Source organism: Gobius niger, assembly GCF_951799975.1.
Source record: "Gobius niger genome assembly, chromosome: 21".
Classification (NCBI taxonomy): domain Eukaryota; kingdom Metazoa; phylum Chordata; class Actinopteri; order Gobiiformes; family Gobiidae; genus Gobius; species Gobius niger.
Genome location: NC_136872.1, coordinates 16315025 through 16329841, shown reverse-complemented (window position 1 = coordinate 16329841; position 14817 = coordinate 16315025). Strand labels below are relative to the sequence as shown.

The window sequence follows — 14817 nt, the reverse complement described above, 5'->3', positions numbered from 1 at the left end:
TTCAAGGCCAACGCTACTCAGATGGGAAAACGTCTGACAGATGCTAATACGATGATTGAGAAAGAAAGAAATTGTCTGCAAAAGGAGCGCCAGGCTAACTTACAACTAAAGGAACAGATAAGGAGGAACGGAACGGAAGCTGGATCTTACAATGACAAAGTTAGGGACTATGAGGCAGCCCTGAAACAAGAAGCGCAGAGCAGGAAACAGCTCCAGGCCAAAGTCCCAGCCCTGGAGAAGGCACTGGAGGAACAAAGGGGTGCAGTGAGAGATCTGAAGACCCTTCTCAAGTCGGAGAGAGACAAGTTCAAAGACTTTGCCAACAATTACTCAGCGCAGATCAAGGCTCTGGTGATGGAGAGAAATGAGCTGAGCAGGACAGTGGCAGGTCAGCAGCAGACCATGGAGAGCGATAAGAACCAGATGAAGGAGCTGACCCAGGCCCTCGCCACAGAACAGGCCACATCGAGAGGTTTACAGCAGGAGAAAGAAGTTCTCCTGCAGCACATGGAGAAGAAGCGAAAGTCAAAGTGGAAGTTTTGGCAGCGCATTTAATTCACATCCATTTTCTCTTTCCATCACCCTCTCCCACTCACCATCCCTTTAAATTTCCCTCACGACATGCCCGACCTGCCCTTTGCCCTCTGATGCACGTTTTGTCCAGAAGTGACGCTCACCCTGCTTTGTGGAGGAGATAGATGAATGTTTGGATTTGTCTAGCTTCACCCAGGACGGTTAGGAGTCAGGTCTGCCACATCCTAATGAAAGACCCGCCTTTTTGCCACTCTTGGCTGTGGGGATTTCATTTGAACAGCCACTTTGCTGCATGTCTCTCTGTCAGTGCTGTCTCGATGTAACGCGCTTTTGGTAGAAAAGCGCTGTACAAATGTGACCACCTACGAAGAGACACAGAGCAAAGTGGCTGTTTAAATGAAGTCCCCACAGCCAAGAACGGCAGAGAGGCGGGTCCTTCAGAAGGACGTGTCAGCTCAGGTGGAATCCCAGAGTTAACCAGACTCTGGGAATCCACATCAGTCACAGGACATCCGTCAATCAGGCTCAAAGACAGTCCATCAATTGCTGAGGAGGGATTTTGAATACACAAAAAAATGGCTCCACAAAATGAGAGAAAAGAGAGAGAGAGAAAAAATGTGAGAAAAAACAATAAAAACTCAACAAAAAAGTTATAAAAACACAACGGGCCGGTAAGTCCGTGGTACCTACAGTGGTAGTTACAGTGGTAATTGCTAGTAATGACAGTGGTACTTATTGTGGTTATTACAGTGGTACTTATTGTGTTTTTTACAGTGGTATGCACAGTGGTAATTCTAGGTACTTATTGTGGTACTAAAAGTGGTAATTACTAGCAATTAGGGTTAGGGAGACACAGAGTTACCACTGTATCTCTCATTACTAAGAGATACAGTGGTGATGCTCTTAGTAATGAAGGTTGTACTTCTCTTTACTTTGGTACTTTAAGTGATAGTTTCTAGTAGTTACAGTGATACATCTATGGTACTTATTGGTAATTCAAGAATACTACAGCAGCAATTCATAGGTAGTAAATGTGATACTTCTACACACAGAAGTCATTTCTAGGATTGTGTGACTATAAAACAACATAAAACAGCATTAGGGAAAACAAGAAGTACCTTCATTACTAAGAGTTACCCCTGTATCTAGAAGTACATACCTTGTAATTCTCACTATAGTATCCTTTAAGTACCACAATAAGTACCTAGAAGCACCACTATAATAACTAGAATTTACCACTGTAAGTACCACCATAAGTACCACCGTAAGTACCACCGTAAGTACCACTGTAAGTACCACCATAAGTACCACCGTAAGTACCACTGTAAGTACCACCATAAGTACCACCGTAAGTACCACTGTAAGTACCACCATAAGTACCTAGAATTACCACTGTATCACTGTAAGTACCACCGTAAGCACCATGATAAGTATCTAGAACTACCTCTGTAAGTACGAAGGACTTACCGGCCCGTAATGTAAAGTGTCGCCCAAAAGGGGGACAAAATCACAACAAAAAAGTTACAAAAACACAACAAAAATGGGACAAAAACGCAACAAAAGTTACAAAGACGCAACAAAAACGTAGCAAAAAAGTGTTGACAAAGCGGTAAAAATTCAAATTAAATCTGTAGCATTTTATTTTACACTACCTTGATACATTGTCCCTAGTAAATTTAGAATAATGTAATGTGTGTTTTAGCTCTAGTCGAGAAGCTTTTAGATTTGAATAAAGTTGACTGGAGAAAATGCACTTGGTTAAGGCGGGGGTTAAGAGATTAAAAGTCTCTCATCCACATAAATATTGCCACCGCTTTGTCTTGTCTGTTTTTTTGTTTGGCCCCTTCTCTTCCCAACTATGTTGCGTTGTCATAAACTGCCCCGGTCTTTGAAAATGGGATTAAACATATTTCCTCTGGCAACCGGTCTGGATATAGAGAGTCCAAGGGCCAGGTCCAGTCGACTGAAGAACAGTTTTATCTACCAGGTTGTCAGGAAGCTTAACTCCCTCCCCTCCCTGAGCGTCCACCCCCCATCCCCCACACCGAGGACTTGAGAGAAATTAATATTTTGATTTAGATGAGAATTGACAATAAATCTTTTGAATTTACGTTGTACGACTACGTTATACACGACCATAGTGTTTAAAACCTCGAAAACAAATGGTTTAGGGTTTGATAAATAAAAGGACTGTATAAAAAAAGATGAAGTTGCATTGAATATTTCATTAAACACAGTAATTGAACAAATGTTAGCCTGTCACTAATAGTAACTTTTATTTTTTGAGTCATCATTTGTGTGTATTTGACCTTGTAGTATGAGTGGTCAGCATGGCGGCTTTTACTTTCCATCACAGTGGTCTCTAATGCTCCAGGCTCAATTGTTTGGAAGGTTTTCACTGCTGACGGAGCCTCTCACCAGAAAACCTACAAAACAATATATCGTGAAGCGTTGTAGAGACTTCCGTGATCAAAAGTAAAGGCACCATGCTGACCCACTCATACCGCCACTGGGTCAGTACAAGGTCAAATACACACAACAGTCAACTTTTTTTCCCTCCACACATTAAAAGTTGCATAATGCAGCTTTAAACTATAAGGATAGGGGCATGCATAAAGAATATTGAAATAAATAAGATAAAAAAATAAGACGTAAAATAAGGTAAGACAACGACAATTGACATAGAACAACAGGAGTGGATGGACTTGTGTATAAAGTGATGAAGTGATAAATGATGGGAGCAGATAAGTGGACATACCACATGGTTCAATAGAGCCTCTTTACTACTATACTATACTATAGCCTCTGCCATCCACTACGCCAGGGGTCGGCAAGTTTGCGTCGTGGAGGGACGATTTTCATCATAGCCAAAACACCCAAGGGCCGAATCTCAACATTAGCCTAAAGTAAAGAACTATTTTCTGCAAATGCCAACGTTTTACATCAGGGGTTCCCAAGTGTCAGGGCTTTTTGGACCCACCATTACCCTCGGATGACAAGCCGAGGACCCAAATAAAACTGTAATGTGTCATATATCGTATAAAACATTGTATTTTCCACGCAGGTTTTTGTTGAACAAGCTGTAGATATCCCATTGATGGAGAATTATAGAGTTAATTCAGCCATAACACATTCCTTGCGAACTTTCAATCATATTGTAATGTCGAATGAGGAACATTCGGGCGCCGACCTTCTACATGACTTGTGGCCTAGTCAACGTGGCACATTGTCTGCGAGGTAGACTGTTAGTGCCTTCATGTAACTGAGGCTATTTAACTCTCTTCATGTGGAAGTATCCCCAGACTCTGAATGATCAATGCTCCGAACACTGTTTGACTGTTCCAATGTCTCCAGGCCTGTAATACGGTAATAAACTTCTTCCATGTAAGACATCCAGACTGTGTCCCGTCTCTCCATCTACATCTCCTCCGGACTCCTTTAGTATTTCCCTAACACCATTAAGACTGAAATTATGATCAAAACAACCCAATAACATTCATTTTTACAGACACAGTTAGTGCTTCCATACAGTTAGATGGAAAATTTTGAAAAAGAGTTCCCTATGGACTCGCGACCCACTTTTGGATTGCAACCCACCAGTAGAGAATCACTGTTTATCATTATATTTGACCAAGTTCTTATTTGCATAATAATATTTCTCAAAATCATCTTGGGGGCCCTAGAGGTTCTGTGCTCGAGGGCCGGATTTGGCCCTCGGGCCTGACGTTGCCTACCTCTGGCTTAAGTCGACAAATACATATTATTCCATTATGTACAGGTGCTCGTCACATAATTATAATGTCATGAAAATGTGCATTCACTTCTGTTATTCAACTTAAACCGTGAAACTAATATATGACAGACTCATGACATGCAAAGTGAGATATGTCGCCTTTATTTGTTATAATTTTGATTTTTGCGGCTAGAATATTGTGAAGACATAATCATCAAAATTATAACAAAGGCTTCACATATGTCACTTTGCATGTAGTGAGTTTATATAATATATTAGTTTCACATTTTAAGTTGAATTACAGAAATAAATTAACTTTTTCATGATATTCTAAGTTAATGACGAGCGCCTGTATGTGTCATTATTACACACTATTACGGAGAACATTGCATTGATATTAAATTTGGCACAATGTATCAAGGCTTGTGTAAAATGAAGTCGACCCCACTTTGGGAACCACTGCTCTAGACCAGTGGTTCTCAACCTTTTGGAGCCGCGACCCCCATTTTAACAGCTTAAGGGTTTGTGACCCCCCGCCCGGGTCAAACCGTGAAAAATCGGAACATTGGCTTACATAATTCTTAAAAAACAAATGGCTAAAATAAAGTTAATCAAATTACAAACATATAATGGCACTCTGGTAAAATAGCACACACATGCGACAGTAAAATATTATAATATACGTTAAGAAAAATATGTATATTTTATCTACATGATCTGGCGACCCCCTTGGAGGTCCCGACCCCCAGGTTGAGAACCACTGCTCTAGACTATTCCCTTCAGACAGTGAGACCAGACAATATAGTTCCCTTTATGTCAACCATTCAATTACTATTTTCTTCCGATGGAGAAGTCGTATAAACATTCACAGAATCTGGACTAAACTGGTTGATGAAACTAACCTTTGGTAAAACAAAGTTAAACCAAACCAATAATCCATTACAGCGGCTTCATACTTATTATACTGACCTGATGTTGCCAGTCTTGTACTAAAATGACCTTAAAGAAAATAAATCCTTGACACAGATATAAAATATAAACTTCTTTACTTCTCTGTACAACATAATTCAGATTGTCTCTTAGTACAGTACAGTTCAGTTTTCAAAATCTGATAAATTACAAATGCAACAACAAAAGTTCATATTAAAGTGACCTAAAACATCTTCCAGTGTAAAGTCTCAGCTCTGAGCTTCTTTGATGAGCAGCGACAGTCTCCTGAAAGCCTGCAAGACACAATACATTTAAAGCATTGACAAGCATTACGACCACCTGTCTAGTTCCTTGCATTTTCTCCAACAACAGGTGACATTGTGAAGAGTGGATTTGTTAAGGTTAAATTGACGCCTTTACCTCATCCATCTGCTCTGGGGAGGAGAGGGAGAAGGCGGCTCGGACGTAGGCACAGGGTTCACTGCTGTTGATCATGAAAACTCCTCCAGGAACTAACAGCACCTTCAAAAAACAAATCAATAACGTTACACGTCAATAAAATGGGTGTGTGTTAAGAAAATCTTTATTTCAGGATTTTGACATAAGGCCTCATTTCCTAGTTATCCAGAGTGTTGTTGATTTCTGGAGATATATATATTTTAATTCATGCAATTTATTATATTTGAAGAGTTTAGTGGTGCTAGGCTAGTGCTAGGCTAGTGCATGTCTATGGTAACTAGTAGCCTGCATTAAAACCCTCTTCAAAATCACGGGGTCGTCCTCCAAACGTTGCCATATCTGATTTGTAGAAAGCTCCTTTGTGAATTCCACGTGTAGTAATGCCGGCCGCAGGTAAACAAACTACTGTAGATCTGGTAACCTAGCAGATCACTCCGCCGCTATGTAGCTACAACCAGGAAGCTTATGCTGCTCAAATATAAGTTATTTTAAATGCAAAATGGTCATATTTCAAAAAAATTATTCAATCAACACAGATGTTTATATGGGTAGTCTGGTGTTATAAGTGATTTGCCTCAGGTGCACTGTGCTCGGGTCAGACTGTTTTTAATGCAGGCTACTAGTTACCATAGACATGCACTAGCCTAACACTAGCCTAGCACCACTGATCTCTTCAAATATAAGGACTGTATGAATTAAAAAAATATATTTATCTACAGAAATCAACAACACTCGGGATAACTAGGAAATAAGACCCGATAGATACAGACGGCATCTCTGGAATCGCTCATATATGGTCATTTTTAAAAACAGTTAAGGGGAAAAACAATTTTGAAAAAAATGTATATTTTCTCTAATTATTCAAAAACTACTGTAACAAATGCTGAAATATGAACATAGTTTCTACTAAATAATGATACAAAGACATTGGGAGGAGCAAAGTGGTTCAACAGCCCATAAATACATAAATAACGGAGAATGCTAACTTCATGCTACATCATAGCATCGGGCTAATGCTAACGGTTAGCTAGCGCTTGCTACAACTGCCGTTTTTTCACTTCTACTGAACAATCTGCTGTGAGAAAACATCCACATGGGCCCAATTTACACTTGACTTTATTTATGTGTGATAAATAAGTTCATATTCCACCAGAAAATGGCAAAAAAGAGTGGAAAATTGTGTTTCTCTAAAGATTATATTTTCCCCCTTGGCGAAGCCACGCCCCCTTCTATGACGAGATGCCGTCTGTATCTATGTCAAAAATCATGAAATATCCCTTTAATTGTGACCTGACTTGGCCAGCTCTGACTTCATTTTGGACTCGTGACTCCCACATCAAACCTTATATCTTTTAAACCGAGCACTACCAGCTTCTTCCCTGTCTTACTTGTTCATATTGCACCCACATGTGAGCGAATGTATGTGTGTGTGTGTTTTATCTGATGGTTGTGTATGTGAAGATTTGCTTTTACTATTACGAACTTGGTCAATGTAAATGCCATTATCCATGCACTACAAAAAGTAAATATCAAGCATTGGCTTAAATGACTTGAACTGAGGAAATGTTTCTTGTTTTGAGCGGTTTTCACTCATTTAGACATTTTTCCTGATCGGACCGAGTTTACTTTGCTTGTTTGAGGACATTTCAGACCAGTTCTAGGGTAAATCGCGCTTGAAATTAGAAAGTAAAATTGCCAATGAGACAAGACCAAATTTCTTACCCCACTGGCAAAGAAAATGACCTGAAATAAGGACGAAATGTATCGAAACAAGTCAGAGACATCTCACAACAACTGAAATAATCTAGGACAAATGCCCAAGAACTTCTTAACTAGTAATAACAGCTAAAATTTTGATTATTATGCTCAAATTGAGATGTTTATACTGATCTAGTTAAATACTTTTTGCAGTGTGTATGCATGATGTTTTTATGTATTTTACCATAACATCAGCCTGCCCAGGGACTACGGGTGGAAATTAGCACTTGAGCTATAACCTGGTACAATGCATCTCTCCCTTTGAGGTTAATGTTTATTGTACACTGTCCCTGTTTTTTTCTAAATAAATAAACTAAACTAAAAATATAGTTACGAACTTTGAGGAAGATACTTGCATAGATTTAAAAAAAAAAGTGACTGAAGTAAGTTTAAGAAAGCCCACCTCTTTCTCCAGTGCCTTTTCCCGGATGAGTTGCTGTGTGTCACTGATTCCCTTCAGTTTGATCCACAGGAACATCCCAGCCGAGGGAGCGTGCCACTCCGCCACATCTGAGCAAAGAACAACACAGATTGAGGATATTTGGAATCAACTGTAAACCCTAATCTGTAGTTTTGTCAAAAGGCCACTAGAGGGAAACTGTGAGAAAATGAAATCACCCTTGAACTGTGCTCAACATGTTCATAGGAAACAAAACATCTAAAATATCACTGAAAAAGCATATGAAGAAATGTAGCCTTGGGGGAAAGAGCTGGAGAGCTACTGTTTGGCAAATCCAGGTTTAAACAAATAATTAGCGTTGAGTTTTCAAACAAACCTTTGAGCCACTTGTCTGCAGAGCTGATCATGGCGTCTCGCTGCTTCCTGTAAAACTCTATCACCCTGAGAATCATAAGAGCGCGGTAAACGTTAAATGGTCTCAGTACAATCCATTCACGTCGTGCGATTGTGAAACAGGTCGACCACAAAGGACTCACCCCTCGATATGTTGAAGGAAACCCTGTTCACCCCAACTGTGCAGCAACTGGGACACCATCAACTGAAAAAAACAACGATACTATAGTTATTTTATACAGTAAAGAGGCTACATCCGGTGATTGACAAAGAGAGCAGCAAAATGATGCAATACTATAATTCTCAACTTATTATATCTGGTAAACTTTATTTTCACTGACTTGTTTTTGACTTGGTCTTGCCTTAATCTAAATTATATGAACCACCTCCAAATCCACACACAAGTTTGTTTTAAGCTGTTAAACCGGCCTCCACTCACCTCCTTCCTTCTGTTATAATGACACCGTACAATCTGGTTTATTTGGCTGGAGGCAGAACAAGCCGCTTTTATAAAGACAAATGCCACTCGCTACACTATCTGGGTGTTCAATGCAATATGCCGACGCCATCTCCTTCCTATATTTACTGTCCATGTAAAGCTGCTTCTTTACTACTGTTTTGTTTCATCTGTGCATGTTTGAGTAAAAACTGCATCACTGAGGTTACCTGTGTGAAGGAGCTCGTGTGCATTGTGGACGCCTGGATGTGCAGCACCACTCGGTCCACCAGAGGCTTGGGGCCGGTGACAAAACCAAGTCTCAAACTGAAAAAACAAAATGACAAACTTTAAACTAGTCTGAGGCATCTGCTGCTGTTGGCAATGAGACAGGGCGTAGCTCAAGGTGATTCATCTGTAAACGCAGCAGTGAAACAGCAGTCATGTTTAGACTGGATCCCGATTAGAGCAGGGGAAGGGAAACATACTCCAGGATTTAAACCTGAAATGCAACTTTTCTTGTTCACTGTGACCTGTGTGCTCTGTTAACAAACAAGCCTTACCCCGAGGAGAGGATTTTGGAGAAGGAGTCGGTCCGGATCACTCTCCCATCGACGTCCATCGATAAAAACGTGGGGGCCCAGGGCTGACCACACATATACAAAAGCTTTTTAACTACAATAAACATCAGGATTAACATATAAGGTACTTAAGTAAGTTTACTTTGTCAAACTGTAGGAAATAGTAGGGGTCGTCTTCAATGATGAGCATGTCGTACTTTTGTGCCAGCTGTAACACGTCAAGTGCAAGAGAAGTAACATTGCATTAGAGGTCTTACAACTATGAAGGCAAGACAGGAACAATATGGGAAATGGAAAAGTAACCCAGCCCACCTCGTAGACCTCCCTCTTGCGCTGCTCGGTCATGGACGCCCCGGTCGGGTTGCCTCCGTTGGGGATGGTGTACAGGACTTTAGGTGCGGAGCTGTTCGGTTTGTGGACCTCGGACGGAGACCAGCGCGACAACACCTCCCTCAGAGCCTCTGGGACCATCCCGTGTTCATCGCTGGAGACGTTTATGAGGTTACAACCCATGGGCTGCAGCTGCACATGGAGATAAAAACATATCAGATTTGTTTTTGGTCATTTATTTGTTGAATGGATGTGTTCTTACCGCAGCTAAAGTGCCAGAATAGGTTGGAGCGTCAAGTAATATGTTGTCTCCAGGATTCACCAACATTTCAAACACCTTCAAATCAGATGCAAACAAAAGAATAATCCATATTAAAGTTCTTGGGAGAGTTTTTTATTTTGGCATCACTTGTGGGATCGCACCTTGCAGAGCCCCTCCTGGCTGCCGGTGGTGACACACATGTCGGTCTGAGGGTTCGGAGGATTGTGAAGATTTTTCTGTAATTCCTTCATCCACGTCAGCAGCTCTGGGATTCTAACACAAAAAAACAAGAATTTATAAGAAAAACTATAGGTTTCAGAGTTATCTTCTTGTACAAACAACTCGAGCTGCAAGGCAAACTGGTCAATAAAGTGAGGCGACTAAATATGCTTGTAAATGAAGATAGTGACTGATAAGAGAAGAGTCAGCCATAACATTGTGGCCACTGACGGTGACCTGGACAAAAGATAAATACATCTGCATATTTTCTGTTGAAGTAAGCATAAACACAACTTAAAGAAACACATTTTCTTTGTTACCCATTGGAAGCGGAGTACTGCAGCGCTCTCTTCATTAACGTCTCGTCGAAGGTCACTGTGGGGCCATTTTTGACCTGAATGGAGGCGGACAGGAACGGGAAGGTGTTGGGGTTCGGGGCTCCTCCGGCCAAAGAGATCAGAGACGGGGGTGAACGCTGCTGCAACTCAGCTATAACAATACATAAGATTATGTTTTTAGATATAATTGACTTTTCCCCCTCAAATAATAATAATAAACCAATGCAAAAGAAAAAAGGCAAACTTGCTGGTCTATGAAAGTACAGTATAGGCTATTCTCTGCATTTTGTGTTTGTTACTGTGTATGTTTAAACAGTGCCATTACATTATGCCCACCCATCTTTATAAATATACATTAGAAATCAGTAATGAGCTCTTCTTTTAAGCCATGCAGTAAAAGTGAAAGTTACTCACTGAGGATCCTGATAGGGGAGGGTTTCCTGGCTGCACTCACAGCTGTTAAAAACCGGGCATAATTCATTGTTTCTCCTGCAAAAGACAATAAAAGACATGTTTACCTTGTAGAATAATCCAAGGTGATTTTCATAAGCACCTGTTGGAGGATTCTGTAGTTTGTTTTTATCCATTTAAACGCAGCTGATCCTGAATTACAGCCAGTGTGTGTGTGACCATAGACTCATTTGTGAAAGGGTAGTAGTAGTAACTTGTTTAGCACGTTCTGTACTACACGTGACAGACTGCGAGTTACTATTTACGCAAACCAACTTAACCCCGCGAGCCTTTTAGCGCCTCCTGGCTTAATTGAAACGAACATGATGCACAGTTGATGTATTGCATTGATTATGATGTTAATTACAACGTTATATGTGCATTAACAGGGACTGCTAGCTGTGTAACTAACCTTCTTCACAGATCCGCCCGGAGGATTGTGGTCAATGTATTTGTTGACGTCCAGACAGAGGCAGCGGTCAGCGGCGACGTCCTGAGCAAGAACTACAATTCCCAAGTGTAATAGGCAGCGGAGACAAAACAAGAAATGTAAGCATTTTACAGTTCAGACAGTTTTTTCTTTACAAGTGTGTACATGTTATGTTTCTATGCGTGGCACCGGCTTACCAAACCTGGCGGCTTGGAGGTTTCATTTCTATTTTTGGCCTCTAGGGGGCAGTTCACTTCCAGATACCGGAAGTGCGACGAAGCCGATTCAGTGAGCGAACTTCCGGGTTGTTAGACTCAAGTTAGCTTCGCAATAAAACATAAAAAACGTTGACTTTACATTCACTTTAAACTCTTTAGATTTATGTTTGCGCTTAGCACGCTTTACGTGGGTAAAACAGATATACAGTAGATGTTACTTTTAATCTGAGACGTGTGCTATTGTGGCAATGCTAACAGGCTAGCCTGAAGCTAGCAGCCAAATCCGTTGCACGTAAACAACAAAATGACTTAACTTTTTACTGTATAAATTGCACACAAAATGCATATCTATTCAACCATGTAGCATTGTAGTTTACTTTTTCAGTTTGCGAATCATTCTTTTTTCCAATGGGCAAAAGGAAAGACATGATTCACCCCAGGTTCCTCGGTAAGTATTTATGTTTAAATCATAAAATTAGCCTTGTTGATAACATCTATTGTGCCTTCTTGTGGATATTGAGGAAATTAAAGCATGATTTTATCATCCAGTGACAACAAAAGTATTCATTTTGTTAAGTTCTGTCAGAAAATTGTCTATCTGATGCTGAAAATCTTAGTCAGAAATGTGGGCACTTTCAGAAATGTAATGTGTTTGTTCAAAGAATATGTCTGGGATTGTACTTTGCTTTATAATACTCCAAAACTCTTATTAAATGTATTGTTGTCTCCTTCAGGTGAGGGCAGCTCTTCTTTGCACAGTGTTCATAAGCACAAGCACAAACATAAGAAACAGAAAAAGCACAAAAAGAAGCATCACAGTTTCCCTGAGGTCCCACCACCGATGCCGATTCCCCCACCACGACCTCCTCCTCAGCTACGGCTCAAGATCAAACTGGGAGGACAGACGCTCGGGACCAAGAGGTGAAGGGGCTTGTATTGATTTACATGTCATTCTGTGCAACGTAGAAGGAAACGGTTAGCAAAACAAAATGCTATTTAAAAACAGTTGTACTTTTATCTATATTTATCTATAACATACATATTTACATTAGAAGAAGAACTTTATTTAATATAGCACCTTTCACAGACATAGTCATAAAGCACTTCACATGAGACAATTTTAGACTTTGGCATACTCTGCTGATCCACAGGGGAAATTGATTTGTCACAGATGTGCAATAAATGAGGGGAAAAAACGGCCAATGAGGTAGAGCCAATGTGCAGAGTTATCAAGAATAAAGATGATACTTTTCTTTGTTTCTCTCCAGCGTCCCCACATTCACGGTTCACCCCGGTGTGGCGCGTCCTCCGTCTCCTCTGATGATCATCGATAACGACGACAGTGATGATGATGACGATGACGAGGATGAAGAGCCCTCAGTGCCACTGGAGCAGTACAGAGCGTGGCTGGGTATGAGCTACAGACGTACAATAACGTACAATAGTGGGAACCTGGAAGGTGCAAATTATGACAGTAATGAATGCTCTCAATTGCGCAAGTTGACTGAACAGCAATATCATTTTTTTCAGCAATAAACATGAAAAAGCATTGTATGTATTTGAAGCAGTAACATTCTCCCACTTTTTGATTGTGTCATTGATTTCTTTTCTGTTTTACTCATCAGATGAGGACAGTAACATGGCTTCGTCCCCGATGCCCAGTATGGACTCAGACTCTCTGCCTGTGGACGAAGAAGAGCGATGGCTGGACGCTTTGGAGAAAGGAGAGTTGGACGACAATGGAGACCTGAAGAAAGAAGTGGACGAGTCCCTGCTCACAGCCAGACAGGTCAGGCCTCAAATAAAGTTGTCCTAAGCGAATCTGTAACGTATTGTAGTGAAAGGTCATGTGTGAGTTTATCGTTTAACATGGTAACTTCTGATAAACCTCTGAAGTCTATTTTTGCGACTTGCAGAAAGCGTTGCTCCACAAGCAGCAGATCCAGCCTCTCCTGGAGCTGCCCATGGGCTACAAGGAGAAGGAGATGACTGCGGAGATGATGCTGAAACGTGAGGAACGGGCCAAAAAGAGACGCCTCCAGGCTGCGAAAAAGGCCGAAGAAAACAAAAATCAAACCATAGAGAGACTCACAAAGACCAGCAAGGCCAAGATCAAAAGCATGAGAGACAGGAAGTCCAAGCAGAACCAGTGTCCCATGGTGAGATACAGCGACACGGCGCTAGGAGTGGCCATATCTTTCCCTACAGGGGTCCTCGCGCCTTGTCCCGTCCCGCCCAGAGCTCCCCTGCCTGGCCCGGTTCATTGTGGGGTGAGTGGGTGCAACAATGTGAAGAAATACGCCTGCTCGAAGACTGGGGTCCCGCTGTGCAGCCTGGAGTGCTACAAGAGGAACCTGCTACTGGTGCAAAGGGCTGCATAGGTCAGAAAACATGCCTCATCGAAATAAAGCTCCGGATTGTGTGACTGAATAATGCGCCCTCATTCAAGACTGTGACCTTTGTGCCAGTTCTTTGTTTTTTAGTGGTTTCTTATTTCTTCTCATTATGTGGAGATGCGGTCATAGAATCATAAAATGTCAAATATTCTGGGATTTGTCATGTTTATCCACCAAATAATGTTGTCTGTGTTGACTGTGCTCTGTCCTACTAAAGACCAAACACATAGACTATACAATATTTACATTTATTATGAAGGTCCTCGTTCCAAAAGTAATTTTTCCCGACTCGAACTGATCATGTGTCACAAAGGTGGTGTTCAATAAAAGACACGATTTACAGCTTTTGTAACTTTTGTTTTTATTTATCAAAACTGTACAAATTATAAATAATAAAAAGACCAATATATAAAGAGACGCCATTCACAACAGATAATTGCATTAATTATTTCAGACACATGAACATCTGCTTATCTTCTGTAGCAGCACTATTGACTAGGGCTGGATACCGATTGATTCTTTTTTAGAACCGTAAAACAGATGAATAATGTTAATTTATTCCCTTTTCCTCCATTTAAATTCTTTTACATTTGTATCATTTGTTTGAGGTGAAACAACCTCAGAAACAACCAAGAAACTTCCTTGAACGACAGAAGTTTTTCTTATTTTATCCCCTTTTCTTTTTACCCACTTTTTTCAATTTCCCCTCCAAATTTCACATTTTTTTAAAAGTTTTTTTTTCGTGTTTTTCCCCAACTTTTTCAAATGTTTCCAACACCCCCCCCCCATTTTTTCCCCTCAATTTTATCTTTTTTTTTTTTTTAAAGTCCCCAAATTTTTTTAAACGTTTTTTCCCCAATTTTTCCAAAATGTTAAAATTTCCCCTAAATTTTTCCATATTATTTCGCTTAGTTGTTTTTTAACTTCCCCACATTTTTCCCAAATTGAAC

The 14817-nt window shown here is 40.6% G+C and overlaps 2 protein-coding genes across 5 annotated transcripts; one reads left to right on the top strand and one right to left on the bottom strand.

Moving 5' to 3' along the window:
- Positions 1–5316: 5316 nt before the first annotated feature.
- aadat (aminoadipate aminotransferase) lies at positions 5317–11389 on the bottom strand. Of its 2 annotated transcripts, none has more exons than XM_079580401.1 (14): positions 10927–11109; positions 10788–10862; positions 10356–10524; positions 9978–10089; positions 9817–9891; positions 9537–9746; positions 9367–9432; positions 9207–9289; positions 8874–8970; positions 8351–8412; positions 8191–8255; positions 7818–7924; positions 5618–5719; positions 5317–5490 (listed from the first exon to the last, which is right to left on the bottom strand). In XM_079580401.1, the coding sequence occupies exons 1-14, from the start codon at positions 10958–10960 to the stop codon at positions 5446–5448; spliced, it is 1302 nt and encodes a 433-aa protein (XP_079436527.1). In that variant the 5' UTR covers positions 10961–11109; the 3' UTR covers positions 5317–5445. The 2 variants fall into 2 exon arrangements, with proteins under 2 accessions (XP_079436527.1, XP_079436528.1); XM_079580402.1 differs by lacking the exon at positions 10927–11109 and adding an exon at positions 11236–11389 and having other exon boundaries at positions 5318–5490.
- A 116-nt stretch (positions 11390–11505) lies between these two features.
- Positions 11506–14190, top strand: ino80b (INO80 complex subunit B). 3 transcript variants are annotated; one of them, XM_079580703.1, is made up of 6 exons: positions 11506–11919; positions 12206–12392; positions 12740–12930; positions 13002–13022; positions 13097–13260; positions 13388–14190. In XM_079580703.1, the coding sequence occupies exons 1-6, from the start codon at positions 11880–11882 to the stop codon at positions 13850–13852; spliced, it is 1068 nt and encodes a 355-aa protein (XP_079436829.1). In that variant the 5' UTR covers positions 11506–11879; the 3' UTR covers positions 13853–14190. The 3 variants fall into 3 exon arrangements, with proteins under 3 accessions (XP_079436829.1, XP_079436830.1, XP_079436831.1); XM_079580704.1 differs by having other exon boundaries at positions 11507–11919; positions 12740–12882; positions 13388–14189; XM_079580705.1 differs by lacking the exon at positions 13002–13022 and having other exon boundaries at positions 11510–11919; positions 12740–12882; positions 13388–14187.
- The last annotated feature ends 627 nt before the right edge of the window (positions 14191–14817 follow it).